This window comes from Lepisma saccharinum, chromosome 8, assembly GCF_977018435.1.
Source record: "Lepisma saccharinum chromosome 8, izLepSacc3.1, whole genome shotgun sequence".
NCBI classification, from domain to species: Eukaryota; Metazoa; Arthropoda; class Insecta; order Zygentoma; family Lepismatidae; genus Lepisma; species Lepisma saccharinum.
In genome coordinates, this window is record NC_139236.1 from 44,258,063 (window position 1) to 44,283,354 (window position 25,292).

The 25,292-nt window shown below is 35.6% G+C and overlaps 1 protein-coding gene across 1 annotated transcript; it reads right to left on the bottom strand.

The window, feature by feature from the left end:
* Positions 1-420: 420 nt before the first annotated feature.
* Positions 421-25,292, bottom strand: LOC145991436 (lipopolysaccharide-induced tumor necrosis factor-alpha factor homolog). Its single transcript, XM_083127440.1, has 3 exons — positions 25,165-25,292; positions 22,838-22,979; positions 421-893 (listed from the first exon to the last, which is right to left on the bottom strand). Exons 2-3 carry the CDS (start codon positions 22,972-22,974, stop codon positions 800-802), a joined length of 231 nt encoding a protein of 76 aa, XP_082983566.1. The 5' UTR covers positions 22,975-22,979; positions 25,165-25,292; the 3' UTR covers positions 421-799.

The window sequence follows — 25,292 nt, forward strand, 5'->3', positions numbered from 1 at the left end:
TAACTTTTTCTAACAGCACAATTGCAGTATTATAATAATTTGTAGATGATTTTGAAAATGATATAAAGAAATGAAAATTTGTTTAGAAAATGAATATTTGGTTATTACTGTTCTTGTGAAATTTTGTTTTTAACGATTGTATCTAATCAGTATTTTTCAGGAATTTTGTACCAAATCAAGTCTTTTTGCAACGTATTTCAGGATTTCTCGAGTCTAATTTAAGGTTTTTAGAACCTAATTTAAGGTTTTTAGAACCTAATTCAGGATTTTTAGAACCTATTTTCGGATTTTTAGAGCCTATTTTAGGAACCTACATGCATACTTTTTAGAACCTAAAATTCCGATGTCTAATTATGACATAACTATGTTTACAAGAAAAGATCAGTCTTGCTACTTTTATATAAATAAATAACAACAGAGTTTTGATGTATATTTCATAAAGTTTATATATTTCTTAAGGTATTCGTTACAATGGAATAATTGCGAGAGTAAATGGGCCTTAATCTTTGTTATTAGTGTTATTTCGTTGTTATTATAATTGAAGATGACACTGACACCAAGTTACCCGTCATGATGATGTAAGTGCTTCTGTTTCTAAAGCTTTTTTTTCCTCTTCGTACACTCGTCTCACTTACTGCAATTTTCATCTTTACACATCATCTTTGTCCAGTGTCGGTCGACCTGCACCTTGGACAAAAATGCTGTATAAAGGAACGAATTAGTGAGCCGGGTGTACCCCGCATATCTTTAACGAAACACAGCCAGTGCAGAAATCTTGAACGTTCAGTTCTTGGAATGGCTAATCCTGGTACCTCCCTATGAAGGTGTTGCACTGAGGGCAGTAGTGGAGTGCGGTCTTGCAACTGTTGACCAAGTATGGGATGCAGCAGCATCTGCAAGAAAGACATGAGGAAAATTAATCACTCCTCCGTTTAACATTTACTTAGATACAGTCACCGGCAAAAAAATGGGACACCTACATCCAGAGATACTTACTTCCCTGCAAGGTGTTATGTGCGTTGCCTAACTCTACGGCGGTAACGGAACTAGCCATCGAAAATTTGCTATTAAAATCTACTGCGAATATTTCATGGAAGCGGTTTTATTGCTGGTGACTGTACGTAACGTAACGATTAAAGCACAGGTCTCTCTTGGGTGTAGTACGCATAATACAAGGTGATTCGAAAGGCGTTGGAGAGGCGTACCCTTTCTAGCGACACCCAATTGTCAACCTCTATTCCACGTAGTATACCCTGGACTGCATTTTGCAGACTAACGAGGTTCTGACGTCTAGACCTGCAGTCAGGATAATTCTCGGTGGGGCTCGTGTTGTTGAGGAATAATTCACGTCGTCCAACATGACCAAAGCCTCAATTCAAGAACTCGAATGGGAAGTGCTGCCTCATCCTCCATACTCTCCAGACTTGGCGCCGTCAGACTCTTTCGGACGCTTTGCACGGTGTATCGTTTAATAATGACGTGGAATTGAGGGTTATTGACCGATGGGAGAAAGTCATAAACAACAACGGAGAATATATTATTGACTCGCGCACTTTGGCCACGTCTCGTACGCTCGCCGACGTGGTTCGCTTATTTGAAAAGTTTTGAACGTAACGTTACGTGTGTACGGGCTCTAATATGGTACAAATAACCAAAATATTATTGTCTGTTTTCTTAATAATAAACTGGGTAAGTAATATCCGTTTCAAAATAGTTATTTGGATGTTTTGTATAAACGAATTCAATAGCAACACTAAATTGGAGAAGCAATATTTTACGTCTTTTGTAATTTTCACATTTGTAAACGTAATTGAAAAATGATTGTTTCCCATCATTCCCCTCCATTTCCTAGTCCTCCTCTGTAATAAATTCTTATGCTCATATTTTGAAATTCCTAAAGCCTAGCATAATTCACTTACAGTAGTTTTCGGGTTGAAATAAATAAATAAACTTTCTTTTAAGTTCCCTAGCAACGTCTGTTTCTATGGACAACAACAAGCACGGCAAGCTCTAAAGAATTGTTTTTATTATACCCCTAAACGTTTAATTAAAACAACCACGATATAGATATTTTCGTATTGAGCATATCAATATCTAATTGTATCTGGGCTGAAACTCCTTACGTAGATGTCAGTCTTGTTTGAGGCACCTTTTCTAACCAGGAGTTGATTCATCTGTTGTTGATCTGTGAGAAATATAATGTAGCTAGACAATTAAGAATTGAAGGAATCAATGTGTGCTGAAAAAAATTCCCGTGGCAACGGGTTGCTAAGGGCGTAAAAAGGGCATTTTCACCCTTAAAAGAGGGCCAAGTGAGCGATTTTTTTTAATTTTCTCGGCGTTTTGGGGCACTTCCGTGGGGGGTCGTAATCTACATTCATGTCAGTGAGTGAGTGAGTGGTGGGATTGGGGCTTTATATATATTGGATTAATTTGTTGTAATTTGGTGTCTCAAATAAATTTTGGAGGAGAACCGACCTCTATGGCGGACTGGTCAGTGTAATGCTGTGTTCCAGGTTCGTATCTTGGTTGCGGCATGGGTGTAACATTGTGTTCGTCCCATTATCCATTTCATCATTCATTTTCATCATCACGACTAACTCGAGAAGTAGAAAGCGACGCAAAATACCCGAAATAGAAGGGGGACAAAATAGTTGTGTTAAATTTTTGTTTATTTCTCACTTCACATTTTTAGGTAAATCTGAACGAAGATTATGTACGATTCTCTAATAGTTCCACACTCCAACATCAAGCACCCTCCTTGCTATACCAGAGCCCTTGCAACTTTCCGGCCCTTTCACCGCCAATGGGTGACGTGATTGGTTACTCGCAGGGTTGCCTGTTCTGCGCGTCACAACAGGCACCCGAAACAGCTAATCAGACGAGTATATCCTTGAAATCTGCACGCGCCCTTATGATATTGGATGCCATTACTAACGCCAGACGCTTGAAACAGCCAATCAGACGGCATGTTCTTGGAATCTACCCGTGCTCTAATGTTATCGGATGGCGGGAGTATCTCCAAGCGCTCGGAATAGCCAATCACATGATCATGTTCTTGAAATCTTCCCGCGCACGTATATTATTGGATGCCGGGTTGAGGTCTCTCCAATGGCGAAGTGGTAAAGTCTTCGCCCGGGGGGTGTAAGGGGTGACCTTCCACGTAGGCGCCCAAAAGTCAACCTCACTTCCACGTAGTGCACCCTGGACTAAAGACTAACGAGGCTCTGGCGACTGGCACTATGGCCAGTATAATTTTGTGTGTTTTGTCCTGTTTGTTGTCCTTGTGTGTGCTGAGTGCCCGTTTACGGCCTCAGCTTTTAACAGAAGTCAGAACATTTTAACATTTTTAGTTATGCAACGCTAGAGTTGTTATTTGTAATGATAAGGGGCTGGCCCCCGTATAATGTGACGGGAGCAAAATAGCCTAAGTGCTGACGCTCCGAAAATTTTAAATTCAAATTTAAAAAAAAAATCGAATCTTCGCCCGGGTCCCGGGTTCGATACCCGGTGGAGGCACATAGTGGTTCGGATCCCACTTTAAACTGCAGGTCCAGTCCCGATTAGCCTATCTGTACATAAAGTGGCCTTAAAAACAACAATTGAATCAATCATGCTTGAGGTCGAGTTTCAATTGACGAAACAACCTCTTGATTATTCAGCGAATTGTCTTGTATCGATTTAATCTTCAGACCATCATCCTTGTTATTGGTTTTATTTTTAACGCACCGCTCAAATCGTTTCGATGTTTAGATATTGTACTCAACAAAACCGGCTTTAGACGCTACGTAAATGCTTACAAAAAATCTTATAACAGATAGTAATTCACACGAAATCATTTTATGGAACATTTCGGTTAGCTGTTTCAATACGTACAATACATACAGCAGGAAAGGCACGTCGAGTTACACCGTCGATGCTGTGTGCACGGTGTTTACAATTGAAAAAGCTAAAATATTTTTCCATACGTGCACAGTGAACGTTGTAAAGTATGTTTTTAGTCAGCGCCATTCTTCTCTACCTAAAACCATTTAATACGAAGAGTAGTGTAAAAGGTTATATTATAAAATCGAGAAAGTACGAGGTATTGCCTGTACTAAAATTAGGTCAAAATGCCTATAAAATATTATTGCTCAAGTGTCCTCCTCTATCAAATTTAAGATTTTTGTACAAGAAAAGTTTTTGAGAAAGTACGACCCCTCTTCTTAGATTGATTTGGCTACACCTGTATCTGTCAGATTGTTATTCATAAGCTTGTTAAAAATATATATCTCTCGACACTGTTTTGGCTTCACTTAAAACTAATCCAATAAGCTCATAAGAGCTTTTTGATTACACAGTAGTACACTGTAATATAATCTTAAATACTTGTTTAAAATATTTTTGTACTATTATGTTAATATGTTGACCTGGAATGTTCTGAATATTTTAATTTAGGACCGGGCTCAACTGATATATCTAATACTAAGACAATGCATTGTGCACAGGTCTTCTAGAATTGCTCTGTGACTCTCTCATTTCTTACATCATAAACATATGATTTTTCACCTATAAGAATAACACTACATATGGTGTCATCAGGGAGTGTATCATGGAATTCACAGATAATTTTAATGTTTGTCCTGTCATTAATCACAACCTGTTTTCTTTTTGAGGTGTTGATTACAAACATGGGTCTCTGTGTTTTGAATTCATCTGGTGAGTAATACATGTCAGTATTCCCAATTGTGACTCTTTTGTATGCTGTAAATGCTTCATATAATGTAAGAAAATCATCCTTGGACATGTTTAAATTATAATTTTCTCTGGGGAACACCTCATTTCTGCTATTTTTAAGATATATGTTCTTGATGTTGCAGCTATCAAATTTACTTGAATGTTTTTCTTGGTTATTGTTTCTTCCAGTCTGAAACAGTACCACCACAAAATCTGGCATGTTATATTATATACTGGAGAATGAGTTTGTAGCATCAAATTCATAATAGCTACCAGTGGCAGGCTCTTGCACACATTGATATGTATAAAACTGTAAAGGCACCTGTGGATTTTTTAGTATATCTGCTTTGTATTTAAGAGCATAACTAGCTTCATATTCAACTACTGGAATTCTTAGCTCCATAGTCTGAATAAGGCATTTGCCTTCATCAGGTAGAGTATTAGGCAGAGCTGCCCCAGTAGAATTTAATGAACTGTACCTCATCAAAGCATTATTATCATTGGCAGCTCTTCTAAATGTAATTCTTAAACCACCCTTCCATATAATGTCTTTGTAATCTGAGAAGAATCCAGGTAACAGGCGCATAGGAAACAGTACAGTGTGGCTCTTAGATATTATTTTATCACCAGCCTCAAATCCACCTATCTTGTAGTAAGAGGCCTCGGTCTTGGCTAATTTTAGTGTGGCCGAAGCTGTAGAGGTAATACCAGGATAGTCTATTCTGTTTGTAACAACACCATGTTTTCTGATCTCAATTTCAGAGAACAGATGTGGCACAAAATTGTCTACCAGTCTTATATTTGAGTTAGCTGGATAATCTGTACCATCGAGCTTTACAACATCAAACTTGATATATAGGTCTGCTCTGTGAGGGTGTATAAAGCCATCTCCTACATCAAGGTCAACCTCAATCTCTGTGTTGGCTTGATTTAAATTTGCAAAGGTCCTCCGGTTTGGGGGGAATGATTGTAGCTCATAACTCTCAATATTTTCCATTTTATTTATTTATTTTTTTGTATGTATTTTTATTTAAATATTAATTTCTATGATGGCAGTTGTTGTGGCTCCAGCAAAATCAACTAATTCTTCTTTTTCATTAGTGACCATCAACTCAATATAATCTATTCTATTATGACACACAGGAAAATATAATGTTGGTGATGGAGTGTAGATGATTGGCTCCATAAATTCAGAGTTAGGTTTGAATGTTGCAATGATGCCAGTTTGTTTGTGAGTGCCTATGCCATCTAATTTGGTGATCATACCCTCGGCCACATTACAGTGAATATTCAGAGTCTCTATGGCTAAGAACGTAGGTATATTAATAGCAATGTGTTTGATGGCTGGTTCAAGTTTTGTGTTGTTCTCGAAGCCTAATAGCTCTCCTATAGTACCCAGATCCACTGTCTCTGTAGCAGACACAATCTCTACTCTGTGAGTGACAGAATTTTGAGTTAACACTATACCTCTAGGTAACTGAGCATTTAGATTAGACAGATTATACTGCCCTGGAGTAATGACAATGTTTTGGTCACCAACTGCAATCTTGTTATTATGGTGTGTAATATTGGGGATCAAGTACATGCCATAGAATGCTCTAAGAGCTATTGTTTTGGGATAAACTATATCATCATGTAGTCTGAGCTTCAATATTGAATTTTGGCTGGTAAGATGGAATACTCCCATGATGCTTCAGATACCACAAGGCTTTTTGAAAATTTTCAATTGATGGTTTAGAACAGATAAACACTGATGTCCACAATTAACATCTTTGAAGTTTTGAACACGGGCATTATTGTAATAAAGATTAGTTGATTTTAGATATTTTACTAAATTATCAGGTGGAACACCTCCAAATGAATCAAACACAAATGCCTCATTGTTTGAATATTTAAGATAGCAGATCCAGTGAGTGCCCTGATTTTTGTACTTATCCAAATTGACTATGCCACACTCTTTTTTGAGTGGTTGTTCTGGTAAAGAATCAGACATGTATACACCTCTAAAATGTTTGATGTCCAGTGGCTTAATTAAAGCTTCAATATCTTGGTTGGTAAGCGGCTCTTGTTTTTTTTAAACTTATTTATAACTCTCTTAAGACCTTTGCCTTGTTTTTCTATAGCCAGATTATGGCGCTTTTGTTCATCTAATTCAGCCTTATTCTTCTTGGCATCTATTACTGTTTTGCTCTAGCAGCCGATCCCCCAGCTAAGCTGCCAACAGCACCGAGTGCTGCTAAAATAGCTGCGATATTAAATATGAAGCCACCTATATGTGATTTTTTTCTAGATTGCTGTAATTTTTTTAATTGGGGGGTACTAAGTAATAATTTCATACCATGGCCCTTGGCAAGACAAGAACTTTTCTTCTTGCGCTGCTTTTTGGTTAGAAGACTATCAATAGTCTTAAGTGATTTAAGACCTGCATAAGGTATCTGATACATAACACCTTTGGCCTTCATTCTTGGTTTATTATATACATATTCTTGGATTAACTAGTTCAATTAAGTTGTAGCCAATTTATTTAATCTATTACAACCCCCACCCCAGTTTTTGTTTGGTGTTTATAGCTATTGTGGTCCCCAATGCTGCTATTCTTTCACCCAAAGAAGCATCTTTGCTTACAAATCTACCAAATGCAGCCTCTTCTAATTTTTTGTCTGCCACATGTCGCTTGTCAAGATCGGTATGTGTGTTGTATGCTATGTCATGGTCTCTACAAGCAGCATCTAGGGGATTAACACCAGGGTCCCCTCTGATTAGTCTATGATCTAGTTTGGTGCCTGGACCACAATACTGATAGCCTGGTATGTGTAGCTCAAATGGCAGCTTGTTTATAATGTCATTAACCAGCCCTCGACCCTCAGAGATATTCCAAAATTTAGGTGGTAGAGTATTAATAATTTTTATAAGATATCCAATCCCCTTACTGTCATTCACTATAACGTTAGACAATTTGGTGCTTATCATGTCCATAATTCCAACCTTTTCATTGTAAAAATTGTGGTTACCGGCATTTTCTTCACCAGCTATAACCAGCAACCTATCTACAAGTTTCCTGACATCATCAACCCAGACAAATTCTTTAGGCAATGTGTTGTACTGTTTGATCCCACTACCTGTCTTGATCTGTGACCATATGGGCTTGATTAAGTTGTTGTATTTTGCTCCACTGCTAGACTTGACTCTTTTTGTGTTGGATCATTGTTCTGGTATAGAGCATCTGATTTTATTAATATTTCTTTGTAGTGCTCATAGTCTTGATCTGTATAGCTGCCAGGTCTCTTAGGAGTCATCAGTTCCCATAATCCAGGTGTTCCAGGATACTTAACAAAAGCACCTCTTTCTCCAAGATGAGATTCTGAATATACAATCATCATCTCCCATAAATGTTACTCTGAAATTGCCAATTCTATGTATGATGCTACCATCAAGCTCTGTGTCAGCATATAAACCAAAAACCTCATCTTTGTTGTCTTTAGGTCTGCTTAAATATTTTTGAGCAAGAAGACCAAATTCAATAGGATCCTGACTAGCCTCAATTCTTCGAGGAGGAACAGGACTAGGTGTATGAATTCTAGAAAGTGGGGTGATTAGATAATCTAATATGTTCCTAGCAGCTACCGGCACAAGCTCTGTGATCAAATTTTGGTTCTGCTCTGTAACAGTTTTGATATTTTTACCTAGTTCACTAATAGCATCAATAATAGGCTGTTCTGTGCGCTTGTGTTGTTCATAGATACCTCGGTTCTCTAATTTCCATCCCTTAAATCTTTTTACAAGATAGCCTCTTAATTTAAGATCATCAATAATTGGTCTTTTCATGGTTATTTATATATGTTTCAATATCTAGAGAATTGTTGATTTTATTTCTATATTTACCACTATTAGGTTCCCTTGCCATATCAGTTGTGACAAACCCATAACTGTCCTGGTTCCAGCACCTACTGCAAAACTTAGAAAAATCATTGTAGCTCAAGTCCCCACCTACATACTCATCATGTATGTGTTTGAGGTTGGTATGGTCTTGATGAAACACACATATAAAATTGCTGTTGTCTCTTATCAGCTGTTTTGGTATTTTAGAAAAAGTCTGTGGCAGGTAGAAGCAATCTATGTTTTTGTGTCGCCCCTGTGTAAAAAAATTTTTAACCTTGTTTTGGTTTTCAAATATAATATCATCAAACACAACAACAGAGTTATCAAGACAGTCATCGAGTGGCTTAACATCTGATTCAAAAGTGGCTATATCCAGTCCATCATATAGCTTCATCAGCTGCTGATATTTTAATTGTTCTAAACTCTTAGAGAAGACATACAAGTGCCTGTTTTTCTAGTCTAACCAGTTGGATGCCAATAAAAAATTATCAACCATTAGTGTAGTTTTACAACAAGCCGATGGCCCAACAATAAGACATCTAATATTATCAGGCAGCAGCTTGCCATTTCTCTTAGTCTGCTGTTCAGGCTCTGGTAGTCTCTTTATAACATCCCAGGTGTTCATAGTATCACTTTGTCTGCCTCGATCCAGCTGTGTTCTAGGAGACCTAGCCATTTGACCAGTATTTTGTTGCCTTTTCTGCGAATAACTTTTTCTATAAGATATATGTCGAGCTGCTTAGTTTTGCTGAGCTCTTTTTCATAAAACCTGCCTTTGAGAATTTCTCCTCGATAGTCTTTTATTATATATATGTTACGGGTCCCAGGTTTAACTTGAACCACTGTAAATAATTCAGTACTCCAGTTTCTGGTAAAGCCTCTTTTGAATAAGTGCTTATATTTACTAATTCTTACTTGATCACCAACCTTGTATTTAGCTTTTTTGGTTGTTGGCTGACATCTAGGATAGTAAACAGTGCTGATCAATTGCTACTCATCAGATGAAGTTACCTCAGAGGGCTTCATGTTGATTGTGGTGTGGACTGAGTTGTTATATCGATCTAGAAGTTCTGGTAGGATAGTAAGCCATTTATAATTACCTTGAAGGGTAAATTGTTTATACATATGATTTTTTAGAGTTCTGTTGAATCTTTCTACAATAGAGGCCATGAGATCACTGTAACTCGAGTAATGTTTTATTCACTGGCTTTTAATAAATTGTTGGAACACCAAATTATAGAAGTATTTGCCATTATCTGTTTGTAGATAGCGTGGTGATCTTCCACTCTGATTAATAATTGTCCTGAAGGCTTCTGTAACACATTTTCCAGTCTTAGATTTGAGCGGCAAAGCCCAGGCATATTTTGAAAATGTATCTATAACAGTAAGTATATACTTGTAGTCTTTGTTGATCTTGTCAAAGTTTTTCAGCTGTTTCCCATGAGGGGCCATCTCAACCAAGTCACACTGCCATAAATCATCTATGCCTTTTGTAACCACTGGCAGTCGCTTATAGTTATGTCTGGCTGGTTTGTGTAGCTCATCAACAATAATTTGTCTAGACATAGTATGTAAACAAGAATATTGCAACTATGGGGTGTTCAGAAGCTGATACTACAGGATTTTCTAAATATAATTTGTCTCCTATTTGTATATTAAATTCAAGAGAACCATCATCTTCAGCATAAGTTGTCTCTAATGTATTGGGGTCTGTAAAATCCTCTAACTCTACACTGGTGACCTTTGGTTTGTTATTAGTTATTAGTTATTGATAAGGTAGGATAGTGGTGAGCCTGTGGTTGTAGCGAGTATTTGATCTTGATTGGTCTGAGTGTGCCTCCAACAAAAAACTGGTAATAAAATTGTGCAGGGGACAGCATATACAGTTTACCACCTGGTGTAAATGGTGAATCATATTCTTTGTTGGGGATACTGTACAATTCAAGGATTACTGTATGCTTAGGATTCTCGATTAGGCCAGTTATTTCTCTTTCTGCTGTAAGCAATCTACTGATTACAGATTCAAGATGCTCATTGATAGTCCTAACAATCTCATCGTGGCCTGGTTTGATTCTTATGTCTACAGCAAGTTTTTTGTATTGTTGCACAATCTCTTGAAGCAGCGTGGCAAAAACAGACAGAGCATTTGCTTGGTTAGATTCCATGGTCCCTAGCTGTTGCTTGATGTTGGCTACAATTTGCTGTATATTTTCAACAACAGCCATTTTGAACTTTGGGCTGTAAGATCATGGACTTGTCTTCTGATATCCTCAAACAGAGCATAAGGTTCATTAATATGTTGATTAGTTGGTAGAGTAGCTACTGTCTGAGTAAGCTGTTTGATCTCTGTCTGGATATTCTTGATATCTTCAGATTTTAGTGTGCGATTCACTGTTCTCTTAATATCTTTAAGTTCCTGAGATGTAGGCAGATTGGCTACAGTATTCTGCAAAGACTCCAGGGCCAATTTTACAGTATTTAATTCAGAAGCATCAGCCACACTACGCATAGCATCTTTGAGCAGGGCTATGTCTGCCTGAGTAGGTGTTGATTGTTGTAAAATTTCAAGTTTTGTTTGGATATCATCGATCAAGTGATGAAAATGAGATAGCTCAGATTCAGTGTTGAGGTTTTCAAGTTTGGTGATCTGTTGCTGAACACTGACAAGAGTGTCTACAATACCAAGCAAGCGAGATTCTAGAGTTTCTTGTACATTTGTCAGATCATTTTGTACTGCTGCTATGGTACCTTCAAGAAGGGTTATGGTACTTTGAATTTTTCCAAAATCTTCATATGTCTCAAGTTGCAGCTTGATGTTGGCAACACTACGAGTTATAGCACTCAGAGCATCAGAAGATGGTAGGTTGTTCATAAAAGTTTCAAGTGTTTCAATTTTTTCTTTAACCTCGGCTATGGCATTGTTCAGAGGGTCTAAATTAGAAATCTCCAGTGATTGAATTTGTTCTTTTAGAGTGGAAATTACTAGATCAAAATCTTCTTGTGACTTTATGCTTTTGACAATTGTTTGGAGCTGTGTCTGGACACTACCAATCTGTTCTTCTAGTTATTGTTTTAATTGCTCAGAATTGGTAGCTTGAGTTTTTAATTTGGCTTGAAGAGCTGCTACAGCCTCCTCTAAACTTTGAAAATTATCTAATGTAGCCAAGTCAGTATATTTTTGAAGCAGCAATTTGAGTTCTGAATCAATTTTAAGAAGAGGGTCCATGCATTGTGATTGTAAATTAGTAATTTCTAGTTGAAGACTGGCATTGAGTGTGGTTTGTAAAGCTTGTAAATCATTTCTTAATTTTTTAACTCTGACATCAAGCATCAGAATCTCATCACTGTGATCTTCATACCTTGTATAGCCAAATATATCATTAGGCATTTTTGTTTTTTTTGTTTTAGTAGTTATTTATTATAAAATATCTAATTCTTAATTCTATAAAAAAAGGTATAAGGTTGTCATAATATCCCGGGACCTCAATATATAAACAGTCACCGGCAGAGACAGTATAAGCAGTGCCAGAAATCATGTTTGAGTGCTTAATTCTGTAAATATTTCTCCCTACTGAAACCTTAACATCGCCCTCAGGAGTTGTAATAAATTGTAATTGACCACCTATAGGTAATTGGTAATGATTTAAATTATTGTTAAATATGTATAATATTTTACCTGTTTTATCATCAACATCTGTAAGTATGCTATTTAGATAAATAATTAACAAACCACTTAGTTTAGATATTATAGATTGTATATTAGGAGAAGATGCTAGTGTTGGCAAGTCCATAATAGCTTTTTTTTTAATCCAAATAAATTCATTGGCATGTTTATTTATTTCAAATCATGCTCTGTGTTTGAGCATTGATTGCCACTTATCAAGTCACAATAACCCCATAGTAGAGTATATACGCCACATGATAAAATGCATCTCTTATCATCATATAAGTCTAGAGCCACTTTTCTTAGAACATTTGTGGTTAACAAATGATCTTTACTCTGGATTCTGGATTCTGATATTCTGATTAAACTCTGTGACTTGAGACAATTTTTGTAATCTTCAAATCTGAGCTCTTTATCTACAATTTCTCTACCAATACCCTTGGCTTTTTTGGCAACAGCACCACTACATGTTTCAAAACTATACATTTTAGCTCTTAACCCAGCAAATCCTACAATAACATCGCCAAGAGTCTCATCTTTTAACTTGCCAATCACCTTTTTGTTGTGGGGTTGAATCTTTGTATGTTCACTAGTATCAAAATATTTAAACAATTCAAGCTGTGATATATCTTTATAAACATCTTCTGTTTGAATATCAAGAATAAAACTATCTGTATCCATATACATTAATTTTATATTATTACCATAAAAAGGTTTCAACACATCATAATAGAGTATTAACATATGTAATTTAGCCAATTCTAATATCACATCCCCTACATAAATAGGTTTATCAAACTTAATCTTTGTTTTTTTTCATATTAAAAAGTGTCATATTTTCATCATAAATTCTTCTATAATTAAAATTAGGCTTTGCCACCAATTTTTTGCTCCGGCTAGAGTCAATAACTAATTTAACATCACTATACTTTCTAACATTTTCTATAGTTTTACCATACACTAAATTGACCATTAATTTAAACGAAGTTTTATCAAATTGGCTTACTGCAGATGTTCGAAGCTCGGTGTTTGTATCAATATATAACTTCAACCATCTTGAGTGCCTGAACCTCAAGACTTTGCCAACATTAGTTACTTTATCACCGTGATGCATCAAGAACTGAAGGTTCTTGTAATATATTACATAACCCTGTTTTGGCTCCAGAGTCATCATTAGCTTCTTCTGTTTAGAGCCAAGTGAACACTCAACCTCAGGAATTGGAGGCAGATCAGAAAACTTGTTGTGTAAATCTTCAGGAATTGTCAGATCAACCTCTAAGAATAGACCATAGTGACTGTCATCAAATTCCTGAAGATCCCCAATACTAAAATTTTCAATCCACTCAAGCCCTACATATGGCAGTTTATCCATCATAGCATGACCATACAAGCTGTTGGCATCCACATAAAATATATAATTTGATAGCAGTGCTGGATCATAATCAGAAATATATTTGTTATTAGCTCTGGCATATCTTTGAGAACATTGCACCATGCCTCCTCGTATACATTGTTCCATAAACAGATATATATCTTCAGCTTGGATTAGATTCAATTGCATTTTAGTATTCAAAAACATTGCAGACCATACTAGGCCTGGAGCACTGTAGAAATAAATTGGATCCAGCTTATAATTTTTCATTGAAGATTTTCTAAATGCCTGAAGTATATCGGCTAAGAGAGTTACATCAAGTTTTAAGTATTCCTTATGATAATCACCAAGTGTCTGACATTTTAAATTGTTCCACATCAACTGAGCATAGTGATAATCTTCATCAGTAATTTTGGATACCCTGAGTTTACTGTTGAACTCTTTTTGTGGTGGCAAAGCACACTCGTCAAATTTAGAAAAATCTGTAACATAGTCATATGGATATACACCCTTTCGCCTAATTAATTTCAAGTCCTGATTTGGAAATGTGTCACAAGTAATTTTAAATTGATTATCAGATAATTGACTGGCTAGAGTAGCCAAGCTAGCCGACAAAATTCTGTATGAATCAAGAAATCTTAAGTGAATAGGAACACCATTAACTTTAATTATCTTGCTAATAGCTATATATTTCTCATCATTTTCTGCTAAAATATTTAAATTCTGCTTGTCAAACCCCTCGTACCTGATCAGATGATGAAAATCATAATTGGATGCCCCGTGACAAAATATTGGGACAAATTTTGGTCTCTGGATCATAATATAACAGTTATTACACAGAGCCATTAAGAATTTACCACTTGTATGGGAATGGTGTTTTACCTTGATATTTGTATTTGAAAATTTAAAATCACATACCGGGCATTTTTCTGTATTGTTAAAATTTTCAATCTGATTTTTTGTTAAAGGCATCATAGGTTTTGATTTTAATAAGATATTAGATGCTATATCATGGCACTCATTTTCTATTCTATGTGCAAATTCTTTGATAGTATCAGGTCCCATATATAAGTGTGGTTCACTAGCAACACCATCCCGTATAACTATATAACAAAAACTAGAAGGTTCATGTAATTGGTATGATGTACTTGAAGATTCATCAGGATCTGGGCTGCAGAATGCAAGGGGTTTGAGATTTGATTCAAAATCACAAACTATATATGCTGGGTGTTCCAACAAGGCTTCAAATTTTTTGAATTTTGCATTTTCATTTGGGTTAGGCATAACCATATGAACAGGTTTATGATTCCCACAGTATTTTAAATGTTCAACTAACTTGTTTTTAGCAATTTCTGTGTTACGTTCACGAACCCCATTTACTATTTTTTTACTATCAAATACAGTTAAACATCTTCGGCACAACTTGAATATTCTATTAGATTTGTCTAGTTGTTTTCTTACTAAAGCTTCAAGACTGTGTATTAGAGTATAATGGTATGTGCCATCCCCCTCAATTAAAAGCAAATCAATCGGAACAGCAAAATCATCATCAAGTGTACTAATTCTGAGAGGGTCTATCAAGCAATTCCCAGCACCAGTAGAACAAATAAATACATTAATAGATAATAGTTTACCATTAATATCTCTGGCCTTTTTTTCAAATTTATCAATATTCTGAACAGACATTGGATATTCTAAGCCCTCCATAGCATCATCAAAATTGTGTTCATGTTGTTTATAATAACTTATTCTTTCTGGATTATTTAAAACTGGAAACAAAGCAGCTAAAATACACCACAGAAAGCATTTCTGATCATTATTTTTTAGGTTAAGCACAGCCTTTTTGTTTTTGATATTGGCAGGTAATGGCAGATATGTAGAACCTTGTAGTGGGCTAAATTCAGAAATATTAATATATAACTTGTGTGGAGTTCCACATAAACTCCATCCTGATTCTTTAGCAGCAAACTCAGAATGTTTAATATTCAATTGCTCTATCAACCTGCTTATTATTTTGTCTAAATTTGTATTTGAATATATAGCTACAGTTTCTGTTATGTGGGGCTGTGTAAATTTTGTGCCATTTGATTTCTTATATTGTGTAAATAATTTGAAAGATAGTTTATAAGAGCCATTTTGTACATTTAGAATAGCTTGCATATCAGGATTTATGTTGTTCAAAAAATTCTTAATATCACATCTTGGCTCTGATATAAAACGGTAATCCTTTAGTTGGCTATTAAAACTGCTATGGATGGGTGCATTGCGGGGCTGCTTTGCTGGTTTATGATTAACAGGTGTTTCAAGTTTTCTTTTTAGACCAGATGAAGATGTAGATGGTTGTACATAACAAGTATTTTTATGTTTATATAAGAAATATTCCATGTTATATTTTCTATGGCATTTTGGGCATATTTTTGTAAGTGTTCTATATTTTTTTGGATCACAATTCTTTTGGTGCCTAGCCCAATTAGAGCTAGATATATTTTTATTGCATTGATTACAATATTTTTGATTTGGCATTTTTATTATTAATTTATTATATAAGATTTCTTGGGGGTTCAAATTAAAACTTTATACTTAATATAAAATATTAATTGTGTTTTAATAATATACTTTGTATACTTAATATGTTAATATTTTTTTATTATTAGTTTATTATATAAGATATCTTGGGGTTTAAATTAAAACTCTATACTTAATATAAAATATGAATTAGGTTTAGCAATATGTTTTGTATACTTAGTGTATATATTTAGTGTGTGGGTATTTTTTGTCCTGGGTTTATTATATATAATTTCTTGGGGTTCAAATCAAAATTCTATACTTAATAAATGACAGGTTGTAAAAACTAATAGCCCACACGCACAAAGATAGAATAAGTATTGATCCACAGAAGCAGTGACCTACAGAATCACTGACCTAGTACAATTGCATGTCTGCACGGGCATAGAAAGGCAATGACCTAATAGCGTGTGTTATATATCGATCTTGTATATCGCTGTATCTACCAAACTGAGAAACTCAACAAAATAAAAATACCCACGCGAAACCAAACAGAGAAACTCAACAAAATAAATATACCTACGCGCTGTATCGACGAAACTGAGAGACTCAACAAATAAAAATACCCACGCGAAACCAAACTGAGAGACTCAACAAAATAAAAATACCTACGCGCTGTATCTACCAAACTGAGAAACTCAACAAAATAAAAATACCTACGCGAAACCAAACAGAGAAACTCAACAAAATAAAAATACCTACGCGAAACCAAACAGAGCAATTCTAGAAGACCTCTGCACAATGCATTGTCTTAGTATTAGATATATCAGTTGAGCCCGGTCCTAAATTAAAATATTCAGAACATTCCAGGTCAACATATTAACATAATAGTACAAAAATATTTTAAACAAGTATTTAAGATTATATTACAGTGTACTACTGTGTAATCAAAAAGCTCTTATGAGCTTATTGGATTAGTTTTAAGTAAAGCCAAAACACTATCAAGAGGGACATATTTTTAACAAGCTTATGAATAAGAATCTGACAGATACAGGTGTAGCCAAATCAATCTAAGAGGGGGGGTCGTACTTTCTCAAAAACTTTTTCTGTACAAAAATCTTAAATTTGATAGAGGAGGACACTTGAGCAATAAGATTTTATAGGCATTTTGACCTAATTTTAATACAGGCAATACCTCGTACTTTCTCGATTTTATAATATAACCTTTTACACTACTACGAAGCGAAATTCCTCTCGGTTGAACAGTTATCGTCGTTTAAAAGTGTGAAGTGATACGTTGTTTACATCTAACGCGGCCGCCATTAACAACTGCACTCGTGACCATGAGGTCGTTTCTGATTGGTTATGCTACGAAAAATGTTACGGAAATAGAGCAGGTTCTATCCTTGAGAAATGCCATGAAATATGCCATGGCATTTGAATCGCCATAACATTACACGGTAGCATTTTGGTCATGGCACAAATATTAAGGAAAATGCGTTCGTATAAAGCGGGTGTAAGAAAAGGAAATGAACTGCAACGGAAGTACAAAAACTACCGCATCGCTATGCACGTTGGCAACTGATCTCAGAACTCCTGAAAAATTATATCAGAAGTCAAGCTTCGTGTTAAAAAAATTCACCAACATTACATATTACTCTTTACTTTCGCTAAAAGGTCTCGGAGTCGATGCCCGGTGGAGGCACATAGTGGATTGAATCCCACTCTAAACTGTAGGTTCAGTTCCGATTAGCCTATCTGTGCATAAAGTGAACTTGAAAGCAAACTTAAACTCTACTTTCGTTGAATACGCTTTTCCTCTTCTTGATTATACAAACACTTGGCATCGAATAAAGGCGACGACTACGTGTTGGCAACGCAGGCTGGGTTACATGGTAAACAGCTGATCAAATCGCCAACGCTCCCTTTCGCTCGCTAACGGGTATAACGGATCGCACGAAACCCAATCACATTTTTCGTCAAGCCCCGCCCTTCGTCTACTGACGTAAGTGCGGAATGCCTACTTTTTCAAGTTATAGGCTTCTTAGGTTTAGGGCTCTTAGCATAAATGCACTGCAATTTTTGTGACGTCGCGAGTCGAAGGCGGAGTTTGACCAAAAAGGTGTTATTTTTTTGCTGAGATCCTAAACCTAACATGCCTAACCTAACAACAAAAGCATTTAGGCTAACGTCAGAAGACGAAGGGCAAGGTTTGACAAGAAAGGTGAGAACTGAGGCTAAAGGACGTATTTAGGGAGGTCCAGGAGGTCCGGACCCCCCTCGAAAGACTTACCAAGTACTAAAATAAAATAATGAAAATGTACTTTTCAGCATAATACTGTACTCGATTGTACTTCGATGGTTATTTATTTCGTATGAACTTGGAAGGCAAGGGTTATTATTATATTTATTTATTATTATTATTATTTGGACCACACTGCTTTGAAGGACATTACCAAAGAAGATTTATGCACAGTACTAGAGGAAAAGGTCTAAATATGGGCCCCCCTTTTTATTTTGTCATTTTTGGAGGAAAAAAATTAATATATCAAGCACCTGCCTTTAAAATGCATATCTATGAAATATGTACTTAAATGTAATAGGTGGCCGCGGTGGCTCAGTCGGTAACGCGTCTGACTACCATGCTCAAGGTCCCGGGTTCGATCCCCGGCCGGTTCAAATCCGGGAACTTTTCTAACGATGGAAGTGGCCCCGGCGCCCACCCAGCGTCGAATAACATGGGTACCTGAGGGGAAACCCTGGGGGGTAAAGGCGGTCAGGGGCGTGATGCTGATCACATCACCCCCACTCACGACCGGATCAAGAAAGTGTGGGGCGTTACCCCCACACCCCCTATACGCCTTCATGGCGTGGTGCTAAGCACAGGGGAGCACTTTACCTTTTATGTAATAGCATGCTAAAGTATAGGTCTCCATTTTTTTAAAAAAAAAGCAATTTCCAAAAAATGGTAAAATGAAGTATTTCAAATTTGTGGTCTAAATATGGGCTACTAGTGGTAATATCACAAAAAACAATTAACTTTTTTAAAAAAAACAGTCATTTATCGCTAAAACATTATAAAATTCATATTTATGAATAATCTGTTGTTTTGAAAATCACGCGGAATGGGAAAAATCGAAATTAAGAAAAACATTCAAATATTTGTTGAAAATATGATAACATTAGACCTCATGTCATAGCCCATATTTAGACCATCACGCTATTTTTCTTCTTCAATTTATTTTCGCTCTCTGTGGTACATATTTCACAAACAAATCATGGCATTATAAAAGCTCACATTTGTTTTATGTACCGCTCATATCATAACCTATACAAAGCAGATGAGAATTCAGAAAACGCTGAGTTAAAACATACCTGCAAAAAGTTTTCGGAGGTCGCAATTCTATAACAGCGTCCAAGGCCGAAATTAACCACCACTCACTCTTGCGAATTGACGCCGCAACCTTTGTCCTTGACAGATAACCTCTGCCAGGCTGCAGCACCCGGGAGCGCTGATAACTCCAAAACCCATATTTAAACCTTCGCCCATATTTAGACCTTCTCCTCTACTTATAACATACATAAAAGATTAATCAAAAACTTTATTTTTCGTGAACTGGATCTAACATACTTTTTTATATTATTAGATAAATATTCAATTCTTTATCTATTTGACATTAATTTACCTAGTTTTTATACAAAATTTGCCGATCTTAAGTACATGCAAGTTAGATAATAAATATATGATGTTATATCTATATTCTGACACAATGTTTTTAATATCATGTGATATTAAAAATGCAGTATTAACAAATTTACATATTTTAAATAATATTTAATATGATTATAACTTAAATATTTTAATTTAAACATTTATATTATTTATTATTATTATTGAGACACTTGGTTCGGATCCCCCCCCCCCGAAATATATTTCTAGATACGTGCCTGGTGAGACCCTTTCTTTTCTTGGTCGAGACTAGTTTACTGCACGTCCTCTTTTCCCCGGACGTGGCCTCTTTTTAGAAAAGAAAATAGGGTGTCACGGGGGATTTTCAGGGTAAAAATGTCCGGGTTTTCAACCAATCCTTCAAACAATATTCAAACTCTTAAAAATAAGCTGAGTAAGCCACAAAATGCTTGTTAGATGTCACGTTATTTTTATAACGAATCGATCACCGCTAAAATCGATACTGAAACACTTTTGATATCGATCTATCGTTTTTTTTAGTATCGATTATAACGGTGATTGTATTCGTTCTGGGAAAACAGAAATGTACGTAAACCATTTTTCACATCGCCTCATCTCGAACTTGTACGTAATTTGGACGTTGTATCATGTAGCATCCAGTTGAGTTAACGTGGTTTGTTGTGTTTTCTTATAGGTACATTAGAAAATGGAAATGCCGAAACGAAAGTGAAATTTACATATGAACTTAAAAACAAGTACAGTTGTTTTCTAAATATTTTGTTACATATAATTGAAGGGAAAAGTGAGTGATAGGATACTGTCTTAAATTGTGTTTTAAGATCATCTTTTAGAAGCTTTATGAAACTGTAATACGTTCCTGCAAATCTATCCTATTTCAAAGTTGCTGAGCTGTTAGTTCATCTTATGCATAGATAGGCTAATAGGGACTGGACCTACAATTTAAAGCAAGGTGGGTTGATTTAAATCACTTTAAAGAAATAATTTATAGAATAATGTGCATAAGGATTTTGTAGATATCAGAATTACTTTTTGTGAAAGTACATAAATCTCGTAATAATTGAATGATGTTTATTAGGATCTAACCAAGGAAACAAAATATTTGAACTGATTGGGTGAAGCTCATACGATAGGAAATGTGATATGTTTGCTGTAAACACACTTAATTTTATCTTGATTTACAATTCAATAATTTTTATAGACAAAAATTTTGTGCAGAATAATGTACAAAATACTAATCATGTTAAACCGTAAATTGTGTCTTTATCATTAAACTGTAGATAAACATGGCACATGATATTTTTCAAACTATCATTAAAAAAATCACCAAAATTTAGCTACAAAACTGTAAAAAAAAAATGAAGTTACAATATACATAGAAAATCCAGAACGTGTTATTTTCAGTGGCAGAAAAGTTACTGAAATTATTATGGTTTCATTAACACACTCAATAAACTTTTCCATAATAGGTTCAAAAATACCTTGTTACAGTATCAGAAAAATGTATATTTAGAAATATTTTTTCTATTTGCTTTAATGAAACGATTCAAATATTCTGGGGGGCCGTTTACCAGAAAAAATTAATTAAAGAAACATATACTATCTATATGTATGATGCCAAAAACCGTACAAGTAATTTTAAGCGTGTTTCTTTTAAAAAATCGATTTAAATAAAAAAATCTGATTTAAATTTTAAAAAATCATCAAAAATGATTAATTAAATTAAAAAAATGATTTTTATACACCCTGATTTAAAGTGAGTTATGAACCGCCACGACTCTTCATCGGGTAACGAACCCGAAACCACTTGATTACTAGGCGACGACGTTACCACTAACCAAACGAGAGGCCATCCTATTTTAAAGTTGTTATAGTGTATGTTAATTAATGTATTGTTTTCTTCTTTTGCTTATCATTTCATTCTTTCTGATGTTGTACCACCACCCCTCCCCCCCACGCCCCGTCCCAGCACGACTATTTTTGCAATAGTCATTTCTGGTGCCTGATAACCTTTGGAAACACTATGCTTGGTTCAGGAATAATCGTAAAATCTAATGAAAGAAAATGTTTCATATGTGACTGGGACTTATTGGAGAATCCCCGGGCAGGGATTACCTCTTGCCAGGGATACCTGAGTATACACCTCCATCCCTAGCATTCATCCATTAATTCCACCATGCCAAAAGTTGATAGAAACTATCCTTCACGGCCGCTAATATTATCTCCATTTCTCTCTCTTCACCTGTTTCTATTCATAGCTACCTTTCTACACCTTTCTCTTGTCTTGTTTGTTGCTGTCTTATCTCTATTTCCCTATTTTGCACTATTTCTACTTCTCGCTTGTCTTTACTTTTATCTCTTGCTCTTCCCTATTTCTTACGTTATTATCTCTTTTTCTATCTGTCTATTTCTCGCTCTATTATCTCTCTCTTTTTGTCTCTTCCACTATTTCTGTATCTCCCTATTTTCATATCTTGCTCTTTTTGTCACTGTTTCATCTTTATTTAAGGTTGTATGTCTATTTTTATCGCTCTATTATCATTCTCTCTTTCTATATCTTCCTCTATTTCATTTTCATCTCTCTCTATCTTGACCACTTTCTTTCGGTTTCAAGCTCTTATCTTTCTCTATTTCCACCTCTTTCTCCATTTCTCGCTTTCTCTCTCTCTTCTCTCTATTTCACTCACTCTCTCCTTCCCCCCCCCTCTTTCTGTGTTTTGAGCTCTAATTGGTGTCTCGTTTTGAAAGCTTACTCCTGTTGTTTGTAAATGCCTCCTGTAGTTTAGTTTGGGGGATAGAAAAGAAAAGATGTATTTTCAAGGTGGACTCTAGTCGTCCATCCTTACCCACGTACCTGTTTCGGACAATCTGGAAACACAGTCGTCGGCCCTCTGGACACATTTGAGATATGCAAAATTATAATGTTCCCTCAAATGTGAAATTCAGTCACTACAGATTCAAATCAACATTTTACATTTACATTTAGACTTACCCGCATAAACATAACAGCAACGCCATCAAGTGAGTTTTTGTTGAAACTTCATGGTCCAAATTTGTGACAATTGTCTGCTGACATGACAAACATGTAACTCGGGATGGTCCTGGTCCCAGAATAATTGGCGTTATCATGTTATCTGCAAAAGGAAGAAATTGTCTGTAGACATAAGAAATACTAATGGACAATTTTATAAAGTGTAAATTGTTTCTAAGAGCACACGTATAATCATCGATAGAATGTGCTTATTGATTTTTTTTCATATTAAACTAAAATTTAAAACTTAAGAATTTATTGATGAATTGAAAACAATTTGCCCAGAATATTACGAAGAATTTCCTAAAGAAACCAAATTAATGGAACATATTGTTAAGTTATATTTTTCTCTCTTCATGCTATATTATGGTTACAAATACTAGAAGCCGGCCCCCGTGGCGGAATGGTTAGCACATCGCGCTACGACGCCAGGGGTCTCGTGTTCGAATCCCGGCCTGGGCATTGATATTTGTGAGTGTCCATTCATCAATTTCATCTCATCATCACTCTAACTCATCTTCGCAAATTAGCCAATATTGTCACAAATAGCGAACTAAAATAAATAAATCAATCAAAAACAAATACTAAAGGTTAGTTTAGTAGACATATTAAGTGAGGTTCAATTTTAAACTGAAGGAAATGTTTGTTACAAATTATGAAATTTGAGTTTATTATTTTTTCCATCAGTGTGTTTACCTATGTCAAATTAACATTTCAAAACTCTTGTACAGTACTTTTTGCTATGAGCAACATTACTACTTGCTTATTTCGAAGGAAGTAGTTTAACCAATCAAATATTTGTTTAGCGCCCTTTACAAAATTCCATTCCAGAGCACGAATTGGTACTAGAAGATACTGGCTCTAGTGTTCTTCCTTTTTTTTCGCTGAAATGTCTGTTTTGTGTAATATTTAATTATAACTCTTAATTGTAACGTTTGTTTACACCAAAATTTTGAGTTTTAATATTTTTCACATAATTCATTTAGCAGCAACTTTTCATTACTTCTCATATAACCTATATATTGTATATGTGTTGCATTGAATCTCATGGGTTCGTATAATAATACAACGGAAAGGTGGGAGGGATTCTGTATTTTAGCTGGGCAAATGGTGTTAAGAACAATTTTTTTATAAAAAATCAACGTTTAGCGTTTCTAGATGTAATTGGTATACTTTTGAGAAGGAATGCAGTTGGGGGTAGATGTCAAGTATGTTCTTAACATTATGTTTTGTATTTCAGGCATGTTTCCCGACTAGTTTAGAAGTCTATCGGTACAGCTTCTTGAAATATTGGCTCTGCTTGGAAATGTTGAAGGTAAGTTGATTGGATTTTCTTCTGGTACGTTTCTGATAAATCGCTTGTAACTCTGTTGTTATGATTTTACTGTATGTTTGCAAGTATTTCTCCCCATTGTTTTCGAGTTCTGATTCAGTACTTGATGTACCTTCTCCTACTTGTTATTCAGCTATTCTGTTACTTTTCACTTTATTTCCCAGATCGTGAAGAATGCTTTTTTTTTTACTTCCCAAATTGTGAAGATTGATTTTATTGTTTTTCACTTCATCCCCAAAAGTGTGAAGAATGGAATGATTGCTTTTAATTTTTCTCCAGAATTGTGAAGAATGGAATGGTTGCTTTTCACTCTTTCTTCATAATTGTAAAAAATGGTTTGTTTATTTTTCACTTTATCCCCAAAATTGTGAAAAACGATTTTGTTGCTCTTCATTTTTTCTCCAAAATAGTGAAGAAACATTTCATTATTTTTCACCTTACCTCCCAAGTTGCAAAGAATTCTTCATTCTTTGCAATTTTCTTATATTGTGTTGCTTTTCCGCCACTATTTTCTAATCGCGACGATGAGGATGCGTGGTGATAAGATGAAACTGACGAAAGGAACTCGGAGGCCGCGATTCGAACCTAGAACCTACGGTGGCGAGAACATAATTCGACCACTCAACGCACTCGGCCACGATGTTACTATTCCTAACTGCCAATTGTTAAGAATCCTTGCCTTCTACAACCCTGCATCTGTGGTGGAGATGCCTTCAGAACGTGGAATCTTATCAGCGACCGAAACTTCCAAACGAATTTTCAGAAAAATCCATCCACAATTTTGTGCGTGATCATGCTGGCAAGCAAACAGGCCTGAAAAATATACTTTCCTTGGCTGTGACGTAAGCCGGAATAATATTATTGAGAAGAGAAAGCGGTTAAATATAGTTAATGGGGGAGGGGAGGTAATGGTGAAAGTATAACTGGGCGATTACTAATTGCAGTTTCCCCTTACCTATTGACGTACGAGAAAGAAAAAAAAACAACAATGCAGGTTAAACAGTAGATTCTTCACGGAAGGTCTAGGTTGCTTGATCACGTACTGCAATGCCACGGAGACCTGCAAAACAACATGGTTCGGGG

Bases quoted from the DNA above. Each gene is read 5' to 3' on its own strand.
- LOC145991436 (XM_083127440.1), bottom strand. From the start codon at position 22,974: ATGATAACGCCAATTATTCTGGGACCAGGACCATCCCGAGTTACATGT. The intron at 894-22,837 runs GTAAGTCTAAAT...TCTTTCTTGCAG, and splicing joins TTGCTGTTATGTTTATGCGG to ATGCTGCTGCATCCCATACT.